The following is a 26,769-nucleotide window of genomic DNA, read 5'->3' as shown; positions in this document are numbered from 1 at the left end:
CCCTTTTGCCGGCCCCTTACACTGAATTTGATACCTCAAATCGATTGCACGTTACTCAAAACTATCGTGTACCAATATTCATCTGTATACGATGTTTAATAACGTCAATATTGCTTAAACACCAAGCAGATAATATGGACGTCCCCTTTAGCTGACCCCTCACACAAAATTTAACACCTGAAATCAATTTCTCGTCTTTCAAAATACTCATGTGCAAATTTTCAACACAACCCGTCGAAAAGTAACGTCAATTTTGCGAAAACAATATTTGTCTTTTATGGACAACCCCCTCCAGAAGAGGTCATCCGAAAATCCAAAAACATTTTTCATCATTCCTGGTCCTAATGATATTCCATGCCAATTTTCAGACATCTAGCTCTTAAGACGACTGAGTCTATAGAGGACAATCAAACAAACAAACATACAGAAATTGCTTTTTATATATATGTATATAGATGAAGTAAATTTTTCTAACTTTTTTCAGCTTGATAAATAAAAGAAGCATATGATGCTTATTTAAGTCAACAACATATAGAAATATATGCTCATGCAAAGCGACGACGATGACAGTTGGATTGAGATTTTTTATCTCAACACAAATCTGAGATATTAAAAGTGGCCCACGTTTCCCCATGGCGAACGATACCCCACTCTCCCCTACAAAAAAATATATGTATTGTTTAAAAGTAATAAAGAGTGTATGGCGTAAACCACATGCAGGTGTCGCTGATATTTATTTCGAAACGGAAATATGAAGGCATCGAAAAAGACTATCTTTTAACTTTGCTTGCTTTATACCTTTCCTCACTCGAAGTGTGGTTCGCCATTTCTTCTTCAAACGGATGAAACGATCAAAACAAATTCCTAAAGAAGGAGCCAACAAAACACCTGAAAAGGTAAAACGTGAGAGTCTCCTTTTACCTGCCGAACCATTCTTTCTCAGCTCCTCGTTGGCTCACCTTCTTCAAGGCAGAGAAAAATATTTAACTGAACATCCAGAGAGACACCTTTTGTCCAGCGAAACATAAAACCTGACGTAGTCTTTTACGGTTGGTCCGACAGCCGGCGCTCTCCGGGCCTACCTCATTTTTTTTCGTTTCTTTGATCAGACACTGTCTTCGCTGAAGTCACGTTTAGCCAGCTCGGGTAGCTTAGTTCCGATCCAGCTCAACGATCTTCCACCAGTGCGATCCAGAGAGTGATTCAAGCTAACAACCAACTTTCTTCGAGAACGAGAAATTTCTTCGAGGTGAACTGAATTTTGTGGCGTTCCATTTTTATTAGTAGCATCGGTTGGAATGCAAAATTTCAAATTTTTTTTGGTGTAGTGACATTGTAAACTATCGAAAAGGTAAGTAAAGTTTATAAATATATGCAACGGAATGCGATTTCAACGGTTGAAATGTGTTATTCGTACCAAATACAGTAGAAATATCGTAGAAACGCTAGGGAATTTCCTGTCTTATGCTTTCGTTGCAATCACTTGTTGGTTAAATCAATTGATTCAGCAGTAAAAAAATATGGAGGAAGAATTTCAAAATCAATTTTTCTTTTGTACACTGCAAAAAGTGCAATACATCAGTTTGGAGATGAATTATTTAAAAACAAAGTTGCACTAACTGAATAAGTTTCATCCCCGGACAAAGAAGTTGACACAGATTTTTTCCTCTTGTACTGCGTATTGCAAACACATCCATGGCTTACGCGTAGAAGGGAAAGTTGCGAAGAAATGTGGCTGGCGGCCGACTTTGGATGGTCTAATGCGAGCCTATATTTATCCGGTGGAAGAAGCTTATTTGCAATAGAGATGCTTCGGAAAATGCTACTGCTGTTGCTGCTGCTATATCGGTGGAAAATCATTATTCTGTAACGGTTGCGGGAGCGATTATTTGCATATTCCCGTAGAAAGTTGTAATTACGATTAATTTTACATATACACTGCGTTGTTTGTTACATAAAGTTTTTTTCTTCTCTTGAACAATCAAGTAAATTTATATTATTTATCGATTGCCAATAAATTTTTGTAAATAATCCTTCTAAAGCAAAGCTCTTCGAGATAAAATATTGAAAACAACACCAAAAGATTCAAATTTTTAAAAGTTTTTATTTGTATTTAGAGTTAAATGTTTGTTCTTTCAGATATTATTTGGTTGAAATTCGACCAGATCAGATGATAACGCCAACTTGAACAAATTTCATAAGGCAACAGCATTATTTATTCCGAAGTTTTATTTAAAAGATTTTGTAAGAATTGAGCGCTCTAAATTTCAACTTTTCAGTTATGTGCTAAATCAGTCGATTATAATTGACTCTGATCAACTCTGATGAACTGATCAACTGAACAAACTTTTATAAAGAATAAAAACTTATTTTGAATACCATCTGAATTTTTTGATTTTTGAAAAAATTTCTGGTTCTAGAAACAAAACTCTTTAGCAAACATAAATTTCGTATTAAGAAAAAAAAATCCCTCGAAAAAATCGTTATAATTTCTGGCATTACTGGAGGTTGTTCCTATGTATTCGAGGTTATTTTTTTATAATGGTTCAACCACATCGCTTTGAAAAGATACGTAGTTAAGATTTGGGGTTAAACACTCTGAAACTTACATTAAAATCACCATATTTAACCGAATTTAGACAAGAAAACAAGAATAATACTTCCGCTAATATTTTCACATAAACCAAAGATTCTCACGATTTTGTAAAAAGTTGATAATTGACAAAAAAAAATTTAATTTGTATACTTTATGTATGTACATCAGTGTTCGGCACAAAAGCGCTAATCCGCTATTCGCTAGTTAGTCCGCTAACTTTTCGTTAGCGGTTTAATTTTGTCGCTAAGTTTTGATTGATCTAGCGAATTAAAAGTTAAAGAGGTTGTTTTAACACGACCGTGATCGTAGAATTACGATTGTATTGTGTAGTCATTTGAATCATTTTAGTTCCATACTGTCCGCCCCGGTATTTTTCTACCTGTAGAAATTTTAATTCTTAAATCCCAGGAGAAAAGAAGAAAAAGTTCTTTTCTGATCATTTACCTTTTTGTCATGTCAAGTTGTAATATTCAAGTTTGATCACTAATTTCAGTGTTTTGAACACCCTTATTTTCAACTTAACACAGTAGAGAAGAAGAAATTGAAAGAAACGGAAAAACACTGCGAAAAACCAGAATAGCCATCGTGTTCGACAAGCTGGAAGCAGCGATAACAGCGCGCGAGCTTCATTCATTCGGTTGACGTCCTCCCGTGTGATCGCAGCAAGCGCCGATATCTCTTCGTGGAACTAATTTTTCACATCCAACATAAATAATGAGTAAGAGAACGAGAAAGAAAAGACCGTTCTTACCAGTTTTGGGCACACTTACACCGCGGGAAAATTGAAAATCCATAATTTAGTGAAACCAAAGCCTCCATCTTCCCTTTGAGAGTTCCTTCGACAATACCCCTCCGAGTTGGAGGCTCTGACCAGGGTTGCCAGGTGTTTTTTAGTAAATTCTGGAAGTTGGCAATAAAAAAGTCTGGATTTGTCTGGATGGTTAAAAATCACCATACTCTCGCTAAAAGCCCTTATACACCCACACGTGATAACATCTATTTTTTTTTTTAAAAAAAAAGCTTTCATTCATAGCACCAACACAACCAGCGGCGAGCGGGCGCGAATTCTATTTGAACAAAAGCTTGAACAACCGAAAGCTTAGGCCCATTCACCTGTTAAAATAACTTCTGTATTCTGCTTCACAGTAAATTCAGTGACGACGTTATGAGCTATTGGATATCAATAGGTTTTTTTTATTAAAACATTGAGCTTATAGAAATTTCTGGACAAATCTGGATAATTCATGAAAAGTCTGGACCAGACAACATGAGGTCTGTATTTCTGGATGACACACAAAAATCTGGAAGATTCCAGAAAAATCTGGAAGGTTGGCAACGCTGGCTCTGACTCAAAGCTTTCGGATGATGTTTTGCTGCTTGGTCGAACGTCAAAGACATCGTCACTTACTGTGACCACACGGGAGAATACCCAACAAACGAATGACGCTAGCGCGCAGCAGTCTCTGGCTTTTTAAAGCTTTCCAACTTGTGGAACACGATTTTTTTTCGCGGGATTTATGTGGAACACGATGGGGGTTTTTGCTCGTTTTTAGGAATTTTGGGCTGTCGCTGTCGCAAGGGATTTTTTGTTTCTACCATTTTCCCTTATCTTTCTATGTTAATTATAGACTACCGAAGGACTGCTGACTGAATCTGTTCAGTTGTTTTAAAATATTCTTTGAAATCATAAATATTTTTCTCACCTAAAGCCAAATCACAAGTTTCATGTAGAAAAAACAGTTACCAATTTTATTTAAATCTGGACTATTTGGAATCCGAATATTCAAATGTTGTTAGATTTGATTTAGAATAAGTTTTATAATAAGCACATGAAATATGTTTAAACAGGTTTGTTGGATTCAAGTTTTGAAACTCTTGTCGTGAATGCAATGTCCTGAGTCCTGAGAAAGACTCTTTTATTTTGGTTAGGAAAAGCAGCAGCTTTCTATGCTATTCCAGCTTCTTCGGGTGTCTTCTTTTGATCAGCGGTTACAAACTGGCTCGTGCCTCTTTGCACCTTTCATTTGGTTTGCTGAGAGACCTTGTCGAGGTTGGGAGTTTCGGTTGCTTCGCTTTCACCGGCGTCGGGTGGCTAAAGCAAAGAGAGTAACAACGACCGACATTAGCATTTAAAAATTTTAACACGACTGAAGCTTGGCTAGTGCTCGGCAGGCATATTTATAACTTTCGAAGCACAAATAAGTATTTGCGCTTTATTGGTATTGGTGTACCAACACATAGCCGACCCAAAATAATATACGGAAAAGATGTCTTTGAAAGAGGCGTTTTTCGTGACGCGAGATCCGCTCGCGAATTTCTGTTTGACCCCCTGCCGTAAGACGTAATTCTACGTCAAAAAGTTTCGCTATTTTTTGGTTGCGCTAATTGAAGACCGCTAACTCCCATATATTTGTATCAATCTCCCGAATTATAAGTGACATAATAAACTTTTTGTCATTAATCAGGTTAAGGTGACATTGTGCTTCAGTCTGATTGCTTAATTGGATAAGTTGGAGGATTGTGTACTCGAGTTAGAGATAAGATGTATTTAGTGTCATTTTTCTATCTTCTAGCACTTTTTTTTCGCAACAGAAGAAGATAACAATAAAAGGTGCTAAACAATATAAAACTATTTTTAACATTCCTTCATCAACATTTGTTTTCAAATGGTTGAGATATTTACTTTCACAGTTTAGAGATTTTACAGATCAGTTCATATAAAAATAAGATAATATTACCATTGTAGCATTGGTTTTCAGGTCAAATAGAAATTGTATATATGTTTACGTTTGACAATGTTCCTGCAAGTTTGGAAAAGGGGAGAACAAATTAAAGATTTTAAGTGATGAGAATGTAAAATATTGCAAAAACAACAAATAGAAATGAATTGCACAAAAGATTGTTTGCAACGAAGTTGCATACTATCAACTTTGCACAAAACCGATAAATCGAGCAAATTTTTATCTAATATTTAAATAAAAAAAAAAACAGATATGTCTCATGTTCCCCTTTATGTTCTTTTGCTTTTGTAGTTGTTTGAAATTCGTTTTTTAAATAGTAGAACACCGAGAGTTGTTGAAATGCCCATCTTAGACAGTTTTTGTTTTGCTCATATAATTGTATGAAAATTCGATCAACTTATCTAATTTTAAATTAAATACTTTAAACATTATTTTCCCCCCTTAAGGAGTAGAAAAAATCAAGGGCAAAAGAAGAATTTGATATTTGTTCCGGCCTTTATGTTGTTTAACAGTTAGCGATTAGCGCTTTAAGCTTAAAGCGATAACTTTTTCGGTACATTTAGCGTATTTTATTAGCGTTCGCTTACTTTGAATGAGTTAGCGATCTAATTAGCGGCGCTATTTTTTCAGTTAGCGATGCCGAACACTGATGTACATTTATTCTTCAGAAATGCATGAAACATGTAAATATGATTCACCTATTTTTTCTGAAAAGGTAGTTTAAATTAGATTTTTTATCGGCTATATTAAGTAGACAGATATATTGTTGAAATGTTCTGGTATATTTTGGAACTCTGTTCTTTAAAGTTTTGGAGAGAAAGCTCAAGAATGAGTTCTGAACAGTTTTCAGTTTCCAAGTTTTTGACGTTTGCGGTGTTGTTTTTTCTGTTGAAAGTTGATAAATAACTATTTTTAAACTTCACGATAAACTATCCGTTTTTCAAATCAAAAATGGGTTGCATTAAAACCTGCTTTTCCTACAAAAAAAAAAACCAATGTCGAAAAATAGTAATGCAATCTGTTGCATGAATAACAAAAACGCGAAAAGAAATTTAACATTTCGACACTGAAAACAGTATCGAAAAGCGATACTTTTCAGCACGGAATTCAGTGTAGAAAAGAACATTCCACGACAAAATTTATTATAAATATTAGTCGTTAGAATCGTCCTCCACATGTTGTTATTTGTTGACATGCGCTTCTTGTAGATTGAATGATAAATTTTCAAGGGAATTTTTCGAATTTGCATAAAATTGTGTATGAAACTTGTTGCAAAACTCGGTTTTTTCAGCATTCGACGTTATTATCCAACTCGGCAAGCCATTTTGGATAATTTTACGACTCATTTTGAAAAAAATCTAATTTTTGCAACTTGATGAATGAATAATTGTTTTTTTTAACTTAGCCTAAGAATAGTTATTGTATTCATTTTAATTGTCATTTTGTGTCTTTTTTTGAGTTTGAATTCATTCCTTAAAAAAGCGCATATTCTTTCCGAAAATTTTTGGTTGTTTAACCCTTAAATGCATGACTTTTTCAAAATAAGAATGGCAGTTAGTGATTCAGTGAAATAATAACATTTTAATTCGAATAACACAACTGACCAGGTTTGAAGTCATTATTTTGGGTATTATAAAATCCATATACGATCCATCAAAGTTGAAAAATAATTTTAGAAATTCATTTCAATACGATTTTTCCAATTTCTTTCAAACGTTGTTAATTGGGCGCAAAAAGGTGTTTGTGATTGAATGAAATTTAAAAAAAAATGTTAGAATATAAAAATCTCAAAATCCAAAAACCACGTTTTTTTAAAAAAAAAATTGATTTTTGCCATTCTTGTGCAAACTTTGTTCGATATCTAACACATACATTAAAACAACCTTATTTAAATTACTTGAGCTAATTTCTTTAAATGTCCAAAATATTTTTTGTAAATACACCATTTGAGAATATCCAAGCGTTTTCGAGATATTTGGATTTTGATTAGAGTTTTGTTTTAAAACAACACTATGGATTAAAGAATTAAAAAAATCAACGGGAACTCCTTAATTCCGGGATTTTAATTCGTATTTTTTGCGATTTCCGACTCATATTGAAAGCTAGAATATTTTTCTCAAGTTCCAAGAATATTTGAGATATTTCAGTGTTAATTCGAATCGTTGACAAGCTTAAAATAATTTTGATTTTCCTATTTTATTTGAAATGAAATATTTGATCTATTTGTTGATATTTTTTCAAACACAATAAAAGTTACCAGTCCAGTTATAAAACGGGCAAAAGTTGGAAATTTTGGGCATCCACATTTCCAAAGACCACAGCTTGAAGGGTTCTTAGTAGGGCAACTAACCCAAATTAAGTTTATAGAAAACAATATATTGTATGGTGAATAGTCAACTAGGTATACTGAAGGCATCGGTTCGATTCCCATTTCGGTACGGTGTATACCTTTTTTAATAACAAAAAAAAAACTGAATTTCAGTTTGAGTTCCTGATATAAAAGATTAGATTATTTTTTCTACTTTGTGAAGCACTGCATAAAGTTTTGATTCATGTTCTAAAAAGTTATAAAGCTTCTTTTAGTTTGAAACATTTCAAAATTTCATCTTTATCCCTGTGTACAACAATACAGAGAAAATAAACCAAACGGAAAACTTCTTAAACTTTTTTCTCCAAATTAAAAATAACTCGCCAACGAGCAAGTTGACCATGTTGATTGAAAACCTTTTTTTTTGTCTTTAAAATATGCTACACTTTTTCTAAAAAAAGTTAACAAATCTCTTGAATGTTTTTTTTTTACTTTTTATTTATCAAAAGTTAAAGTTGGATTCAGTGACCCCAAATTATTCAAAACTAGCTGATTTTACCCGGCCTTGCTCGGGTCCACATTAAATATAAATCGAAATGAGTCATTTGACTTTTCGATATTTGTAATGTTAGCTTTGTTTTCATCATTAACAATTTGGGCCATGTTAGCTTTGTACGTTTTTGATAGTCTTTTGGTGGTTTTAATTTAGATTAAAACTAATAGTTGTGAGGTTTGTATTGACTGAAATTAAGGAATAATTTCCCTAGAATGTCTGTTCATATTATAATGACAAACTATTTTTTAGGTTGAGTAGATTTGGCATCATATTTGAGGCCCTTGCAGTTTAAGAAAAATAAGTCCATATAAGCTTATTTCGAGAAATCACGCTTATAAGTTGTTTATTTGGCCATTTTCCATACATTTTTCGAAAACTTTAATTTTTCTTCCGAACGTAAAAGTATGTGATAATAAGTCTTCAAATTTGAAAAAATCATCAAATTTGGTATGTAGGTAATATGAAAAGTTTAGCATTATTAACTCAAAATCGATTATAATTGCTCTTTACCCACATTGGCTCAGAAGGCCTTATTTATAAACTTTCAAAAGTCTTACAATGTTTATTTTTTAATCTTTTCCATGTGTTATCTAATGACAATCCAGTATGCTAAGCTTGTAAACATATGCGAACGACCCCTTTTGAAGATTATCCCACTTTTCTAGATGGATTATATCCCCAAGGTATATTCAAATTTTATTTACTTTGAAATTACTAAAAAGATTTCCGCTGAAACCTTGTTCAAGATTCGCCTAGCATGTTTTCAATTGTTTTCTGTTTAATTTCACATTTTTGTCATGTTTAGCTTTTTTAGAGCAAGTTGACTGGTGTTGGGAAAAAGTGGTAGAAATTTTGACACTTACGGCACATTTTGAAAATTTTGCCATGCAAAAACATTTTCAAGATCTGTGACCTTCTAGTTTTTTTTAACAACACGTGTTGTGTTTTCGCATGCTGTGATGCAAAAATAGCAATATTTCTATCACATACGACTGAAATAGAAACAGTGTTGTAAAAAAATACAACGCCCCAAGATCTTGAAAACATTTTAGCATGGTAAAATTTTCAAAATGTCAAAACTTCTACCACTTTTTCCCAACACCAGTGAACTTGCTCTTAAGATGTTGAAAGTCCCACTTGTAGTTTTTTGAAGTTATCATAAACAATTCATTATTTTATAATGTAATGAAAAAGGAGTTATTTAAGTTCTATTTAAATTTTTATAACTCTGAATTAATTAATAAAATAAAGCTGGAATTTACGAAAATCTGTTCATAAGTTTTCAGCACCCAGTCCATATAAATATTCAGCTAAAAAGCCAATGTATTATGAAGCTGAGCCATTGCATCTATACTTTACATACTGCATATTCTTGTAGACTCTTTGAACGTCCCCCAGGGGCGGAGGGGATCACTTTTAATTCTAATCAATATATTCCTGACCGGTGAGTAGTATTCTTTCATTAAAATGTAGGCTCATTAGTTCATCCAAGAATCGAATAAAAATCGCCAAAAATTTTCGCTGTCATATTTTTAATTATTAGTAGGCTTTGATTTGTTTTCCAATACCTACACGTGAATTCTAGATGGTCATTTCTAAACAGACTACATAAACATGTAAAAAGTCTCTTTCTGTAGAGAAAGTTCACTGGTGTTGGGAAAAAGTGGTAAAAATTTTGACATTTTGAAAATTTTACCATGTAAGAACGTTTTCAAGATCTTTGGGCGTTGTATTTTTTTTACAGCACTGTTACTATTTCAGCCGTATGTGATAGAAATATTGCTATTTTTGCATCACAGCATGCGAAAATAGAACACAGGTTGTAAAAAAAAACTGAAGGCCGAACTAAATTGAAGATCTTGAAATTTTTCTAACATGGTAAAGTTTTCAAAATGTGCCACAAGTGTCAAAATTTCTACCACATTTTCCCAACACCAGTGAACTTGCTCTTAGTCGTTTCTAATTCCCAGCCCATGGTGATGGTGAAATCAACCCCGCCAAAGGAAACGAAAATCGATTGACAAAAATGGGTGCCATGACTTTTGGTTCGGGAGAATAAAAACAAAAGAATGAAGTATATAAATTGCAAAAAAAGTAAACTGAGGCGCTATCAAGGTGTGTAGATAGAGGAGGTGTTACCGTATATCAAACTCCCGATTCAGCCATTTTGGCTTTACAACTGCGGAACTCATGGAGTTTGCTTACCAACAAACCACATTAAATCTGAGCAAATAATCTTATGTGTGTAAATAAACTCATTGAGCGCCCCGCTCACTCCTCGTCTACTAACTGTAAGTCGGAGAACCTAGTGTTTCTAAAAACCTTGGACGCTACATCGGATCAAATTCAGCATTGAAATCATTTGGATTCTATGCATTTGGGTAAAAAGCCAATCTAGGTACATCTCAGAAATTTTTCAATATCATTGACAAAACATTAAAAAAAAGCGAAACATTCTTGGTGAACTGAATGATTTTGAACATGACTTTTCAATTGAATTTATCAACAGGCATTGAAAAATTTTCAACATATTGTACCTATGTTCTTTGTATTATACATCATACTTTCACTCATGTTCTAGCATTCTGAAAACTGCCAATAATGTTTGAACAAAACCTCCAAAATATTGTGACAAATTGACTGATCCTTCTATTACAGGCTCTTGACAACATAATATTTTGTAAGCTATCGTGGCGTGAAATTGAGGCATTTGAAACACCGATGAAAGTTTACAAATTAAAAAACTATCACTGTTCAACGTATGAACGTCGACTACATCTGCTCCTGACGACTATTTGAAAAATAAAACGAACGTGTTAAATGCTGTTTGTAAATAAAGTTATGAAAGCACATGTTGTCAATCTCGACATAGTCAAGTGTGAACAGAACGTGAACCTACTGATCAACAATCACCATGTAATGAACTATGGATTGTTCTATGCAGATTTTTTATAAGAGTTCGTTCAACTATTTTTTTTAGGAAGACGAATATATTTGGTTTATAATCTCGATGTATGGCTTGACAATAAGAAACTTATTCCGTTATTGATATCTATTTTATAACTTGAAAAAAGTTGTCTTGAAGTTTTAAAATTTATCACTTGTCTAATATAATATTTTGTAACCTGCATTGCAGCGACACAATGGGCGAGAAAATATCGTCAAGCGTAGCCAACGGCGGCAGCTCCACGAAAACGGCTTCGAAAAAATCCCCCTCCACCCCTCCCAAAGAAAAACTACCAAAGCGCAAAAGCAAAGAGGAAAAGCTGAACCAACTGTTCGGATCACCGCCACCGCAGTTCCTCGGCAGCCCGGAACTTCCCCCGCAGAAGTCCGTCTTCGTAGCCTACGTGCTGTGGCTATTCGGGGGCTTCTTCGGGTTGCACCATCTGTATCTGCACCAGGATCGGCGAGCCTTCGTCTGGTGGTGCACCTTCGGAGGATACTTCGGCATAGGATGGCTTTCGGAGATCTACCAGATTCCGGCCATGGTCCGGGATGCCAACGAGGATCCCCGCTTCGTGGAAGAGTTCCGGCAGAAGATTACCTTACAGCAGAAGCCACAATTCTCGACGCCACGTTTCGTGATGGGAATTATGGTCGGTTTTCTGTTTGGTCAGCTGATCATGATATCGATACCGCAGGAGGTGTTCGCAGGTGTCGACTGGAGCTTTCTGCATTGGCTGATTCCGTTGGGATGTGCTATTGGTAATTGTTCTCACGTGTTTAACTATTACACTTTTTATAATTCTTTATTCTATTTCAGGTGTTTGGACAGTTGGAAACATGGGACGGGAGAAGGGTGTTTTCTGGCACTGTCTGCTGGGAGCATATTTGTCTTATCCGATGCGGTACTTCGTACTGGATGAAGCCTACTGGTTCACCGGAATGGCATTTTGCTCCGCTTTTGCTTTCGACAGCTTCTCCAAGCAGTGGAATACGGACGTTCCCAAACGGAGGAAGCCTTTGAGGTGAGTTAGGTCAAAAGAAAGTTCATTATTTCTGTTAAACACAGTTGTATTTGAAAGTAGGGTCCAATACTTTTAATTGAAATGCAGGCGTAACTTAATTGTTAAATGTCACATATTCATTAGACTTACACTTTTATGACACCTGATGTTAAACTTGTCATATTTGAGTACGTAGTTCCCCACATGGATGCTAAAATATGATCCGACCGTATGAGGTTCCAAATACAAAAGCCGCGATTTTCTGGGATATATCTACACTAGACTGGCCCATAACCAAAAAAATCCTTATATTCAACGCGGCACCCCCTAGATTGGTGTCTTTAGGTGAAAAAATGACTTTCTGAAAGTTTCAGGTCATTTGGCAGAAGCACGAACTGGCGCAAAGGACTTAAAATTTGTATGGAGATTTTCGGTAAAATGTATGAAAAATCGACATACTTTCACTCTTTGTGTTCTAAAATATGTTTCCGGTATGCTAGAAAGCTCAGAATTTCAGCAATTGTAGTTCAAACAATGACAAACAAGATTGTAGAAGGTTGTGATGCGATACGAGTTGACTGAGATGAGTTATCCGCAATGGAATGTGTGATATTTTATTTGCATTTCTTTGATAAATCGTGAACGATGTATGGGCTAATAATCGCACTCACTTGATCGCATCGTCACACAATGCAGCACCTCATAGTTTATCCAACCTTTCTTTCAACTTTTTGCAAAGATATTTGTTATAAAATAAGCTACAACTTTGCCGAGGACACAAACTTTCTATCTGATATTATTATTTTGTGACAATGCGATCAAGTTAGTACTAATAATCCACCTATACACCGTTCACGATATATCGATCAAATGCGAAAAAGATCACACATTCAATTGCGCATAACTCATCACCAGGCCCATGCGAAGGGCCCGTCCATGGGGGGGGGGGGGGGTTTCTAAATTCAAATTTAGCTTGAAACAATAATAACACCTAAAATGCACAATAAATCCGATAAGTTAATATACAAATATTCAAAACTATGTATTCAAAGCACTTCAAAAACATCGAAATTTTGCTTCGAAGTTGCTACTTGTAATTATTTTTGAAACTTTTTATAGATTAACTAAAAAATCACGATAAAAACACGTGAAACATTTGTAAACTTTAAAATGCATATAAGATAAATTGAAATTTCTAGCCTTTAATATTTTTTCGCTGCCAATTAAAATACTGAATTTTGACAAGGACAAAAGGTCGAAATGGTGTTTTTTCAATGGAAATTAATGAATATTTTGTTTTCAGAAAACAAAAATTCAGGATTAAAAACAAAGACAAACATATCATTAAATATCTCAAAAAATTAAAATCGTTCTCTCACAATTTATATGAAAATTTCAAAAAACTATGCAATAAAATTTGGTGAAGTTATTTAAAAATATAAAAACAAACAGATAAGCTTTTACGAAGAAATTTTTGTAAATAAAAACTACTTATTTAATTAACTTAATTAATAGAATTCAATTCATAGCTAAAGAAAACAGGACTTTATGCCTTTGTTAATTTGGTAGTTTTCAAATTTTCCTGAAATTTACCTAGTTTCCTGAATCTTTACATAGATTAAGTCAATCACCTCTAGTTTTGGAGATATAAGGTTTATAATTTTAAAAATGAATAAGTGTCGAGTGATATCAATCATTGATAACTGATTAACTAGCAAATCTACATGAAAGAACAAAAACTGACTCTGAATTTGTTTATTTCATTTGACTAAGAAGGAAAAATATTTTGAACATGATGATGATGAATAATCTAAAAATAGTAAATTTAACAGTTTTTAAAAACTGGACAAATATCATAACAATATTAAGGATTCATATAATTAAAGCTTTTTGTTGCAGCCTGCAAAATTATTTTATTTTTGCTTTAAAAATATCTAAAATTAAGTTTTTGTTGATTTTTTTCAAAATTTGTTAAAATTTCTTTATTAAACAGAAAACTTGTTAAACTTTTTTCGCAGAAGTCAAAATAACTTGTGGTCTTAGGTAAAGCTGAAAAATTTAAACCTTTATTGATTTTTTGTAAAGCTGTAAAATTTTGTCTAAAAGATTCCGATTATTCTCATATGACTTTTACATATTTAAAAGTTATATTATAATAGAAGTGCTGATAGAAATAAACAATAACTGCATATTTGGATTTAATTTATTTAAAGGAAATTAGCTATAAAGTTCTTTGCACTTCGGAAAGATGTGAATTTTGTGGCCTAATTCATAAAAAACCCTTTGAATGTGGAGTTGAGTATTAGAAGAACAAGTAACACAAAACAAAATTAAAGCTAAAACTTGTTTCTTGAAGAATATTTATAGTTAGCAGAAAAATGTGATGACGTTTTTTTTATAATCATAGTGATTAAAAATAAAATTGAAGATAAAGTTTTTTTGGCTAATTTTAATGATTATCGTAAGTATTAAACGCTTGTCACAATTCTACCAATTTGTTGACATGTAAAATAAGTATTCGATGAATGAATTTTGTTAGTTCCAAATTCTGAATTTGATTTGTTACGCTTCTTAATAAAAACCCATTCTGAATACAATCCATTTTTTGTGTCAAGATTTGAGTTTCAATACAGATGGTATATTGAATTACAAACTGAAATTTACAATTAAAAATAAGTATCAATTTGGAAACGTCTTCAAATGAAATGTTTTAGGCCTTGAGTGATTTAGGATTAAATTCTGCCGGAGGCAAGAAAATTTTCTAACATGTACGGTAAATTTCTTTCTTGAACTGAAAATTTTACTTGGAAAAAATCTTCATGGGGGGGGGGTTAAACCCCTAAAACCCCCCCCCGTTCGCACGGCCTTGCTCATCACAGTCAACTCGTATCGTGTCACAATCTTTTACAAACTTGTTTGTCATTGTTTGAACTACAATCCTTGAAATTCTGAGCTTTCTAGCATACTGGAAACATATTTTAGAACACAAAGAGTGAAAGTATGTCGATTTTTCATACATTTTGCCGAAAATCTTCATACAAATTTCAAGTCCTTTGCGCCAGCTCGTGCTTCGGCCAAATGACCTGAAACTTTCAGAAAGTCATTTTTTCACCTAAAAGCACCAATCTAGGGGGTGCCGCGTTGAAAAAAAATGTTTTAAAAATCATCCCATACAAATTTGTGCCAGTCTAATCTACACCCATAGAAGAGGTTGCAAAAATCCAATGCCTATTCAGCGAATCTCTGTGCCGAAAGTGCGCTGAAAAGTGTACTGTACCAAAGATTATATGATTAGAAAAGCACTACTGGCAAAAAGACTCGAGCTCCCAAGCAAAATGATTCATGAACATTACATTCAAGTGAAACTAGTAAAATATGATATGGGATTTTCATCCAATTGGAAAATTCACACCCCAAAAAAAAATATAGCGAGAATCGAACTCACTGCAACATCTCATCTCGCCTTGCCAGTCTGATATTTTACCCAGTGCACCATCTTAGTCGGTTGGCAAAGTTGTGCTTAAATAATTTGTGCGTTTTATCCTCGATATAAATACTGTTTTATTTCCATTTTTCATTGCAGACGTGCAGCTGTTCTGATTCCTTGTGTCCTTTTATATCTATCATTATGGGGATGCTTCTTCTACTTCAACGGCACCATCACCGATTCCGACGGGGACGAAGTTCCGGTCCACGAGGCAATCCACAACTTCATCAAATCGCCCTGGTGGACGGATCTGAAGCAAACCATCCACGATACGGTACAGTTCGCCAAACACAACGGTTGGGCCGAAGTTTGGAAGCAGATCATCGACTCGATGGACGCCGACGGGGAACAGAACGCGTACAAGGTGCTGGATGTCAGTCCGACTGCATCGCAAACGGAAATCACCTCGAGGTGGCGGAAGCTTTCCCGGGAACACCATCCGGACAAGGTGAAGGACGAAAGCTTGAGACGTGCGGCCCAGGAGAAGTTTATGGAAATTCAACAGGCTTACGAGATTCTCAGCAAGATCAAATCCAAACGACGACAGAAGAACAAGAAATCTAACGAGGATCTTTAGGCGTTTGGAAGTTTGGCCGTCGAAATCGAGTATTTTAATTAGACTGTAAATATTTATTAAACAGTAACAATAAAAAATCTTTTCAACACACTAAAACCTTGAGTCAAAACTTTTAAATTAATGGACACGTGCTATCAACCAGTATTAAAACACTGTGTAAAAGAGGTTCAATATCGATCAGTTTCACATAACTTCCCTTAGTCAGTTGATCCTTGGATGAGTATAACCTAGAAGATTCATGTATAATTATGTAGTTTTTTACTTAATTTTATTTCTACTTACGCAAGGATATCAATAGGATCCAAAATAGTTTCATACTTGTAGACTGAAGCCAAAAAATTCGTAAAGGCTGCCGTGCTATTGCCGATTGGTGCATTTCCAAATTGCTGAAAAAATCAAAACGATTGTCAATGAAGTGTTTATTTATAAGTCATACATACATATAGGTATGTAAAATACTCACGCTGTTGTTATTCGTAGAGGGTGTTTCCATAACAGATGGGGCATCACAGTCTGTTTCCGGTATTCCTAGACGAGTGCCCCAGAATACGATACAGTTATCATCCGTGGTAACAATCGAGTATGTTGAGTAGCATTTGATTCCCTGCAAGGGTTCAAACATGAGAAATATTCGTATTTTTTTAAATAATTTTTCGATAGCATACCGTAACAAATCTGTTAGTCAGCGTTTTCAACAGAGTTGGTTCAAAATTTTCTTTCACATGGCTCAACCCGCGCTGACCGCTGGAATTATCTCCGGCCGTAACAACATAGCCTCCCTCGAGGAGAAACGCAGCATGGTTCTCTGCCACACTGACGGACACAATTTTCTGCTTCATGAAGGTGAGTTTCTGTGGAGCCATCAGCTGAGTAACCTTAAGCCCAAACCCAAGTTTGTTGAACTGATTACTTCCACAACAGTAGCACGTTCCAGCAGTCGTCAGTATAACGGTACAATCCGGTCCACAGGATATATCACTGATATTCTGAATTAGCTGTGAAACGATCAACCTTCGAGGTTCATTACTTTCCAACATCTGTTTACCCAGTCCCAGAGCGCCATCTGCGCTACTGCCCCAGGTGAACAAGTCCCCATCCGAGGATAGAGCGACCACGTGCTGGGATCCGCAAACCACTTTGATGATTTTTACGTTGTTGAATTTTTGAACAATTTTCGGAACCAATAGCGGAGTTGTATCGCCATGTCCCAGGCAACCGTTGTTATTATCACCGCAGGACAACACCACTCCCAAATCGGTCCAGAAGAAGGTGAATCCATTTCCAGTTGCCGCTCTAGAAAGATGTTATTAAAAAAAAGAATATTCGTCAATTTTTAACAATTTATGGTCATTTTTTATCATGTTTTAGATAGCACTTTTCTATTCAAATTATAATATTATAATGTTGGATGGCTCACAATTGGTGAATAGTATGCGAACACGAGGCCCATAGTTGTCATATCTCCTCTTATTCAGAGCTCGTATCTCAACCTCCCCATGGTACCGGCTAGGGTGCGAGTAACCTTAGTGGAGATCGGGTATCCAACCTCGGTGGATGCTTTGCTCCAAGGTAACCCACACGCGTCTGTTCTCTAGGTCTGACGCGGCGTGCTACAACAATCAACGCTGAATCTATGGAATGCGGCTCCCGCCAGCTTAGTCCAAGAATTTTTACGGAATTAGAAAGAAACGACCGACCTGGAACTTTGGCGACGACTTTTAGCATGAAAACACAGACACGATTCGGAACTTGGACCTTTTTAACCCTTGCCCAACAAGGCAAGCTGGCTCAATTTGCTAGAGAAGCTAGCCTTCTCAAGCTTGAAATTTTGAGACTAAGTGAAGTTCGTCCACTGGAGAACACAAGACACAGTCCGGGCAAGTCCTGCTTTAATCTGGTATACGAGGAGAACACGCTACTCGGGAACGAGAAGTTGGTTTCCAGTTGAACCCGTAGGTCCATGCGGCCCTTATAAGATGGGCGAACGAAAGAATAATCGTAACCAGATTTAGAACACGAGTTAGAAACCTTACAGCGGTCTACTGTTATGCGCCATTTGACGTTACTCTCGGTTAAAAAGAAGTGTGGAAGAAGAAGTGAAAGAATGTCGGATGAAACCTGGAGGATAATCGATGATCGAGAAAAGCGAAAGACGGAATTGAGCAGACATGTACCGAGCCAGCCTTAGCAGCCGCCTCCTCACAATATGCAGAGCTGGAAAAGCCAGTTAAACGAGCTTGTAGACGAGACAAGAGAACCTGGACAAACTCCTTTGCCGATAAGAGAAGAATATCCACCGCCATTTGGAGATATCCGATTACTTTATGACATTTATCGCCGCTTTAGTGGTGCAAGGACTAATGCTAGAATGTCGTTGAAAGACCGATCACGGTCGATCGTGTCGTATGCGGCTTTGAAGTCGATGAATAGATGGTGCGTATGGACTTGGTGTTCACGGCATTTTTGGAGGATTTGCCGTAATGTGATGATCTGGTCTGCGTTGAACGCTCCCTCCTTGGAGCCGGCCTGATGACTTCCCACGAATCCGTTTGCTTGTGGCGTTAGGTGGCGGAGTAGGATTCGGGACAGCACTTTGTAGGCGGTAATTAGGACAGTGATCGCTCGGTAGTTCTCTCAGTCCAATTTGTCGCCCTCCTTGTGGTTGGGGCATATTACCATCTCCTTCCACTCCTCCGGTAGCTGTTCTGTTTCTCAGATCCGAACCATCTACCGGTGTAGGCAATCGGCCAACTTGTCCGGGCCCATTTTGATGAGTTGAGCTGCGATGCCCTCCTTCCCAGCTGATTTGTTGCTATTCAGCTGGCGAATGGCTTCCATAACTTCACTCATCGTTGGGAGTGGCTCCTCTACGTCGTTGACTACGCCGGCGATATATCTTATCCCGCCGTCTTGATCTCCTGCATGTGCGCCGTTCAGGTGTTCATCGAAGTGCTGCTTCCACCTTGTGATCACCTCACGATTGTCCGTCAGGATGCCCCCGTCCTTATCCAGGCACATTTCGGCTTGCGGCACGAAGCCTTTGCGGGATGCGTTGAGTTTCTGATAGAACTTTTGTGTTTCTTGGGAACGATGCAGCTGCTCCAGCTCCTCGAGCTCCTCCTCCTCCAGGCGGCGCTTTTTCTCCTGGAAAATTCGGACTCGCTACCTCTTCCGCTGTCGGTGATTTTCCACATTTCGACGGGTGCCTCTTTGCACTACTGCCGCCCGCGCGGCATTCTCTTCGTCCATCACCCTTCTGCACTCCTCGTCGAACCAGTCGTTCCGTCGAGTTCGCTCCACATAACCGATGACGTTCTCCGCAGCACTGTTGATGGCTGTCTTGATGGTATCTCAACAGTCCTCGAGAGGGGCTTCGTCAAGCTCGCCCTCTGCCGGCAGCGCTGACTCGACCGATTGCGCGTAGTCTGCCGCGACCTCAGGTTGGTTCAGTCGCGCGATATCCGAGGCGGGCGCCGGTTTCGTGTGTTGTTCACTACGGAGAGTTTTGGGCGCATCTTCACCATCACCAGATAGTGGTCTGACTCGATGTTGGCGCCTCGACAGGATCTGACGTCGATGATGTCCGAGAAGTGCCGGCTGTCAATCAAAACGTGGTCGATCTGTGATTGCGTTTGGTACGGTGATCTCCAGGTGTACTTGTGTGGGAGGCGGTGCTGAAAAAAGGTACTACATACGGCCATTCGTTTGGAGGCGGCGAAATCAATAAGTATGAGGCCGTTTTCGTTGGTCAGCTGATGCGCACTGAACCTTCCAATTTTCATAGGACATCTGAGAAACTGTAATTGACCAAAGGTTTGAAAACAGCTACCTTTAGAAATTCGTCAAAAATTCTGTGTTTCGTAATTTGAAAATCTGCCAAAACTTGCCAAATTACGTCAAATTTTAAATCCTTTTTTCAAAATTTATATGGTGTGCCTTAAACAACTTCGACGATTAATTGATTAAAAAGTACGGTTTTTACACCACTATTTACATTTTTTGTGGTCATGATCTGAAAAAAATTCAAAAAAAAAATCCTTGTGTGAAACGTATAACTTCTAACTTCAGCTTTCTTGGAAACTAAGTGAACTTTTTTTGAGTAACCCGAAACTGATCCACAGTCTTTTTTCCGGAGCATGTTTTTTTCGGATTTTTTTTCTTAGACTTTGTATAACGGACAACTGAAGTGTTGTAGCTGAATACCCAGGCAACCAAAACTCTCGTTAAAAAAGTCAAACACAGCTTAATCAGCATGACCAATGTGCTGAAGTTCATTTTATTCAGGCCAAAATTTAAGTTCCATTACAGATTTGAACGACTTCTGTTCAGCCTACAAGTAATCGTTTATTCAGCAAGACGAAAGAAATTCTCCTCTCTTACTTTGGTCACCCATGGCCCATGTGGTGCTGCCGGTTTCTCGTTATCCAACTGTGTTCCTCCCATCACCTCAATTAATCTTACATAATTAGGGGAACATGCCCTATTATGCGCCACCTAAGCGAATCGCTGATTTTCTATGTATTCCATGTACAAATTGTGTTAAAAATGGGTGTAATCGTTAAAGAAAAGTGTTTTCTACAAATTGCTATGACTTTTCATTACTCAAATTGCTATAGTTTCTTCAAAAACATGATTTTTAAAAACCATATTCAAAGCCACACAACCAAACTGTGTTGCGAATACGCGCCGCTGTGTATTCAATACGCGCCTAGCAGCCGAACACACCCGATAGCAGCCGAAGACCGAAAACACACCAATACTTACAGACACTTTGACTGAAAAGAAAATCAAAATGGACTAATAGAAATTTAAAAAAAAATGAAAAATAGATTTTTTGGGCTGAATTAACGCTCAAAATATGGTTTTAGACTTTTTGTTCATTCTCAATGAAAATTGGCCTTTTTGAAAAATTAATGCTATTTTCAGCCTACTACGATTGGCGCTTTATAACGAGTGCATGGGCCGTGATAGAAAATAGCCATGAAAAGCATACCTTAGCGAGTTCAGTATGATTTTTTAGCATAAAATCATATTTTAGATTCTCCTCTATCGATTTGTCAGAAAATATTGTCTTATTCGTTTTTCTCTGCTTGGTGACACCTTATTAAAAGTGTTTCAAAATTCAGATCGAAATGAAGAAAAACCTAAATTGTGAAATTATCACGCAACAGGGGCATTTTAAGGAAAAATTCATACTTGCCATGACCAATCACAGCATTTAAAACAAATTGGTAATATTTTGCAGGCTTAAAATGTTTCAGATTCTTCAAAACAAGAGTGGCGCGTATTAGCCACATGGGGCGTTATATGAACTTTTCTCCTATATGGTTTTTAACATTGTTCGATACATGCTGGCACGCACGCCAGTAGGTACTGATACACATTTGTTTGATTCGCTTACTCATGCAATCAAACAACCTAATGAAAAAAATTAGTCCTGATACCAGATTTGAACCGCGACCCTCCGAGATGATAGACAAAAACGCTGCCACGACGCCACGTCTAGATGTTTCCTTACCGGCAGCAAAAATTCGAAGTGGTAATAAGCTTTCCTAGAATACCCGCCAGGGCAGCCAGCAGAACAGCGAAGACGCATGTTGATTATTAGGGTCAAGTGGGGTAATTATGAACACGGGGTAATTCCGAACAAGCGCATACGCGCTGCTGTGGGGGATGAATGAACACAAAAAGTTCCAAAAGTGATAGTTTAACATCCATTTGATTGCTATAAGCTGTTTCCGATCTGATTTCAAATCCTACTGATATCATTTCAGATATTTAAAAAAACCATTACCCCGTGAAACGAAAATCGTTTTCGACAATGTTCAATATTTTGAATATCTGATCATAGGAAACCCGGCTGAAATGTTGTTATCACCTGTTTTACATCCAGTTTATGATGCTTTGTCTGGATTTTGAAGAAATTTTGAAAAATTTCATTCGCACTGATTCACAGATGAGTGTTCATATTTACCCCATAGTTTTCGTCCTATGGGGTAATTATGAACACATTTTGTTATTCATTTCCTGACATTTCTTTGGCTTTTCGATGGTCAAATGTTTTATTCAACCACTTAGGGGGCCATTCACTAATTACCCAAGCATTTCAGACCCCTTTCCCCCTCCTCCTCTTGTAAGAAATTTCTTACAAAACAACCCATCCCCCCTTCTGTAAGATCTTAACAAATTAAGGATCGTGAAGAAATCTTAGCCGGGAAACATTAACACTCGGCATTCTATATCACAGAATCCACTGGACAAAATTCAATAAATTTCATAATTAAATAAGGTTCACAATGTGGTAAGTGTTAAGTTTTGATTTTTTTTTAAATTGATTTTTTTTCTTTAAAAATGAGATTTGGATTTAGAAAAAAGCTATGCCAGTTCTTTCAGTCTTTGAAAAACAAACTTTTGAACACAGTTTTATCAAAACTGAAAATAAAATTTCATAAGTGAAAAAAGGGAATAAAACAGTAATTTTGAAAAAAAGCGCAATCCGTAACCACATTTGAACAAGTCTTTATTTTGTTTAAAAAAAATTAGTGATAAGAACTTGTTTTTTGTTGATAGAAAAAAGGCAGTCAATTATTTTCTTAGATTAAATGAGTGGTGCTTAAGGATAGTTTTACCAGTAATTCCGAAATCGAAAACCTGTATCCCAGGAATAGTTTTCGAATACCGGATACAGGTTTTACGACCTTCTAAAACTAGTTTTTTGGTATTGATAAATAACAAGGTTATTAACTAAACTTAAAAGATATGTTTAGTTTTACTAAAAAAAAATCATAATTTGCTTACAAAACGTTTCCTGCTCGAGCTTATATTCATAACCGCGTAAAATTTAGCATTTTTATGAACTTTAAATCTTAGTGGTCAAGAGTGAAATATATGAAAAACTTTGATAAATTTAATGTGTGAATAAGTCCACAAAGCAAAGATTAAAAAGATCAATTTTCCTGTATGTTTGGACAAAATGCTGCTAGTCAGGACATTAGAATTACAGCAAATAATAATTATTTATGTGTTACATCCGGATAGTAAAGATCCAAAATAAAATTACTTATAGTCTTATTTTTATACTTTCTATGTTAATTTGTTCGAATACATTTTTGGTACAAAATGCATATTACTTGGTTGAAGGTTTTCTCTTTCAATTTGGTGAGGAAAACTTCTGCAGTAATTCATTTTTTTTTTTTGAGAGAATAGAGCTACAAATGTGAAATTTCGTAGAGGCGTTTAATATTTTTCTACAGTCGATCATATAGAACTGAAAAGCCTTGCGAAAAATGACTGTTCATGATTCAAAAAGATTATAATGAGTGTTTTTGTGAAACCATCTTGAAAGATTTTCGAATTTTCTGTATATGTAAAGGTTTCATATTCATGAACCTCAAAAGCCTAGCCCACGACATTTAGGTAAAAACTTGATGCTGCGCAGAACATTTTAAACGGATGTATAAATTATAGAGTAGCCTAACTCGCCTAAAATTTCACTCGTATGGAGAGGTCCTATAAAAAAAAATGTTTTGCAACGACATAAATAAACGGAAAAAAGAAATCAACCAAAACGTAAAAGATGCAACAAAGATGCAGAAATTAAACTCCTGAATCAAAAGATAGAACAAATCAATAAAAAATAACACTAAATTGCTATTTTTCTGTTGCTTACATCTTATTTTTTTATAAGATTTGTTTATTTTACAAGTTTTATACATGAATTGAATTGAGTTTTTATAATTAACAACCCATTTTCTTATTACTGCTAATTGTTTTCATTAATTGGTGTTGAATTCAGATTTTCTGACACCATATAAATCATATTGGACAAGTCTCGGGGTAAATATGAACAGCGTTCGGGGTAATTATGAACAGGTTTTGGGGTAATTATGAACATAATTTTTAAAGTAAAATCACCATACACTGCTTACTATGGGTAAATTTAACGTATAAATACTGTTACTTTTCAAAAATTGTATACCAAGTCGTAATCCGTGTTCATAATTACCCCCTAGACAGGGGGGTAAATATGAACAGACGGGGTAATTATGAACAGACGTCTCAAGGACGTGGGTTGCGACCAAAAAAAAAAGTTTCTCTACAGAATGATGAAAAGCACGGAAACATTCAATGTTGACAGCTTTTCAGAATTTACGATAAGAAATAAACACATGGTGACTGTAAGTGTGCCAAATGAAGAAATGTTGTTCATAATTACCCCACCTAGCCCTACTCAGAAACATTACGAAACGGCATATAAATCAAACATCCGTTAAAATAATATCTGTTTTAAAAAAAATTGGAATTCCATTTTTATAACTGTTCAGTATAAAACTATATAAATTGTTGACTTTATCTTGATATTCAATTATTGAATTGTTTCAAATGACTTTCAATGTGTGATAAATTCGTGGCAAGTGAATACAGTTGAACGAAATTTCTTAAAATCGAAAAATTTACTCTTTTCAAAAACAATCCTTTGCGAGTTAAGCTTGAGTTATTCTGAGTTGAAATTTCAATATAAATTATACATTTCAACAAATTTCAAGCCACCAAAAATGATTTATTGACTATACGCCCTTTTGTGACTTTCGTCCTCTTTTCATATTCATGAAATGGCGGACATGTCTCGGAAAAGGCTATTTGAAGAACTTTTTGGAACTTCAAGTTCACAGAAGGCTATTGGAGACCTAATTTGTAACTGTTATACTGGATGAATGCGATTAACATGTTACAAAAAGGCTATTTGGGGAACTTTTTGGAACTAAATCGGTTGGCAAACAAGACAGATAATATTGGTTTTATTCAAGAGTGTCAAACTGACATTCAGGGGACTGTAGGTACCGGGTTAAAATTTCAGTAACAGATGAGGGATAAACAAAGTGTATCACTTCCACGTTGCCACCCTGTAAGTAGACTATTCCAAAATGATGTAATTTATGAAAATCGGTTCTGTAGTTTTGAAGATACAGCCAAAATAGTAATCCAGTTCTATTATATGTCCCTAAAGAACAAATTTTCGCTTTTAGAACCATAAAGGAAGGTTGAATGAACTTTAAAATAGGGAGATTAAGCTAGAGCAAAATGCAAAGTTATCTACATTGGCTTAGCTATGTATGTTTGAATAATGATTAGACTACGGAAAATAGCCCGCTATTCAAAATTTGTGTTTGTGCTATACCAATTAGAGGTTTTCAGTATATGATTTACAGATTTAAATGAGTCTTCTTCGGACCTGTGATTTATGTAATATTTACCCGATAATGTTATATTTTCGAACCGCTTCCACCTTTGTAGGATAGTGACGCCACGTCTCCAGCGCATTATGGCCAAGTTGACCCTTATCGCCCTCACCCCAGCTGTACACGGAACCATCTGTATCAAGATAAATAGTGGTTTAATTTTTCTAACAGATTTGTGATAAGTGTTTGGATAATATGCAAATACTCACCATGCATAACCGCGACGAAATGTGTTCCATTGGTAGCTACCTGACGGATCCTTCCATTGGGTGGCAACTGCAAGGGTGTTAGACTAGTCGAAGTACCAAACGATTTGAGCTGATAGAGAACGGATCGTTCGGCCAGTGGCAGATTACTCGTAGTGGCCGTTGAAGCTTCCATATAGTCCCGTGTAGCCGTTCCCATCAGTGTCGTGGCATCATCCATCAAGGTACTGTTCAAAAAGTTGGACGAAACGTACTTGAACCCATCATTTTTCCCCAAGTTCCGATATATCAAGGGGATCCAATATTGGAGAATTTCCGTCGCCGAGGGTCGATCCTGAGGATTAATCTGTAGCATCAGATTCAGCACGTGCTTGAGCGTATCCGAGTAACCCTCCGGCAGGGGAATATACTTGGCGGTCATAATCTTGGAGACCAGTTCCGACAAATTGGACGCAGTGAAAGCTTTTTTGAAGCAACACATCTCCCCTAGAATACAACCTAAAGCCCAGATGTCGCTCTTCTCGTCGTACTGTTTACCTTCACACTGAAAGACATAGACTGATTTATTTAATGTATCTAAAAAAAGGATAAACATACCATTTCTGGACTAAAGTAATACGGTGTCCCTAGAACAGTTTGAGCGTGGATTTTGGTGCTCATAATTTTCGAGATTCCGAAATCTCCAATCTTCACAATACCCCTTTTGTTCAGAAAAACATTAGCCGTTTTCAAATCTCGATGCAAAATATTCTGCGAGTGCATGTAATTGATGGCACTCGTAATCTGCTCAAAGATGTTCAGAATAAATCGTTCCGGCAACCTTTCTCCATGACTTTTCTCGATCAAAACCTGTGCAAGGGTCCCACCATCCGCATATTCCATTTCGATGAACAAATACTCTCCCCGAACCAAACTCCCCAGATAAGCTATGATGTTAGGATGGTGCAACTTCGAGAAAACTTCCACCTCATTCATGGCCATATCCCGTTCAGATTTGGTCAAATCCGATAAATTTATCTGCTTCATCACCACCAGCTGGCCATCCTGGAGCCTCTCATACAAAACGGCAACTCCAAAGGAACCCTGGCCCACGGTTCGAATCCTCCGGT

At 36.3% G+C, this 26,769-nt stretch overlaps 2 protein-coding genes across 2 annotated transcripts in view; one reads left to right on the top strand and one right to left on the bottom strand.

Annotated features, from left to right (window-relative positions):
* Positions 1–1,088: 1,088 nt before the first annotated feature.
* On the top strand, positions 1,089–16,352 carry LOC129754528 (dnaJ homolog subfamily C member 22). The gene is made up of 4 exons (XM_055750658.1): positions 1,089–1,351; positions 11,338–11,909; positions 11,968–12,172; positions 15,735–16,352. Exons 2-4 carry the CDS (start codon positions 11,345–11,347, stop codon positions 16,213–16,215), a joined length of 1,251 nt encoding a protein of 416 aa, XP_055606633.1. The 5' UTR covers positions 1,089–1,351; positions 11,338–11,344; the 3' UTR covers positions 16,216–16,352.
* The window catches only part of LOC129752430 (serine/threonine-protein kinase Nek8), an 11,165-nt gene continuing 700 nt past the window's right edge, over positions 16,305–26,769 (bottom strand). Inside the window, exons 2-8 of the mRNA XM_055748210.1 lie at positions 26,258–26,762; positions 25,664–26,204; positions 25,470–25,587; positions 16,881–17,508; positions 16,679–16,819; positions 16,498–16,601; positions 16,305–16,442 (exon numbers count right to left, since the gene is read on the bottom strand). Of these exons, the coding sequence (XP_055604185.1) occupies positions 16,328–16,442; positions 16,498–16,601; positions 16,679–16,819; positions 16,881–17,508; positions 25,470–25,587; positions 25,664–26,204; positions 26,258–26,762 (2,152 nt within the window). The 3' untranslated portion in view covers positions 16,305–16,327. The remainder of the gene's footprint in view (positions 16,443–16,497; positions 16,602–16,678; positions 16,820–16,880; positions 17,509–25,469; positions 25,588–25,663; positions 26,205–26,257; positions 26,763–26,769) is intronic.

This window comes from Uranotaenia lowii, chromosome 3 (genome assembly GCF_029784155.1).
Source record: "Uranotaenia lowii strain MFRU-FL chromosome 3, ASM2978415v1, whole genome shotgun sequence".
Taxonomy (NCBI): Eukaryota; Metazoa; Arthropoda; class Insecta; order Diptera; family Culicidae; genus Uranotaenia; species Uranotaenia lowii.
This window is presented reverse-complemented; position numbering and strand designations above follow the sequence as displayed.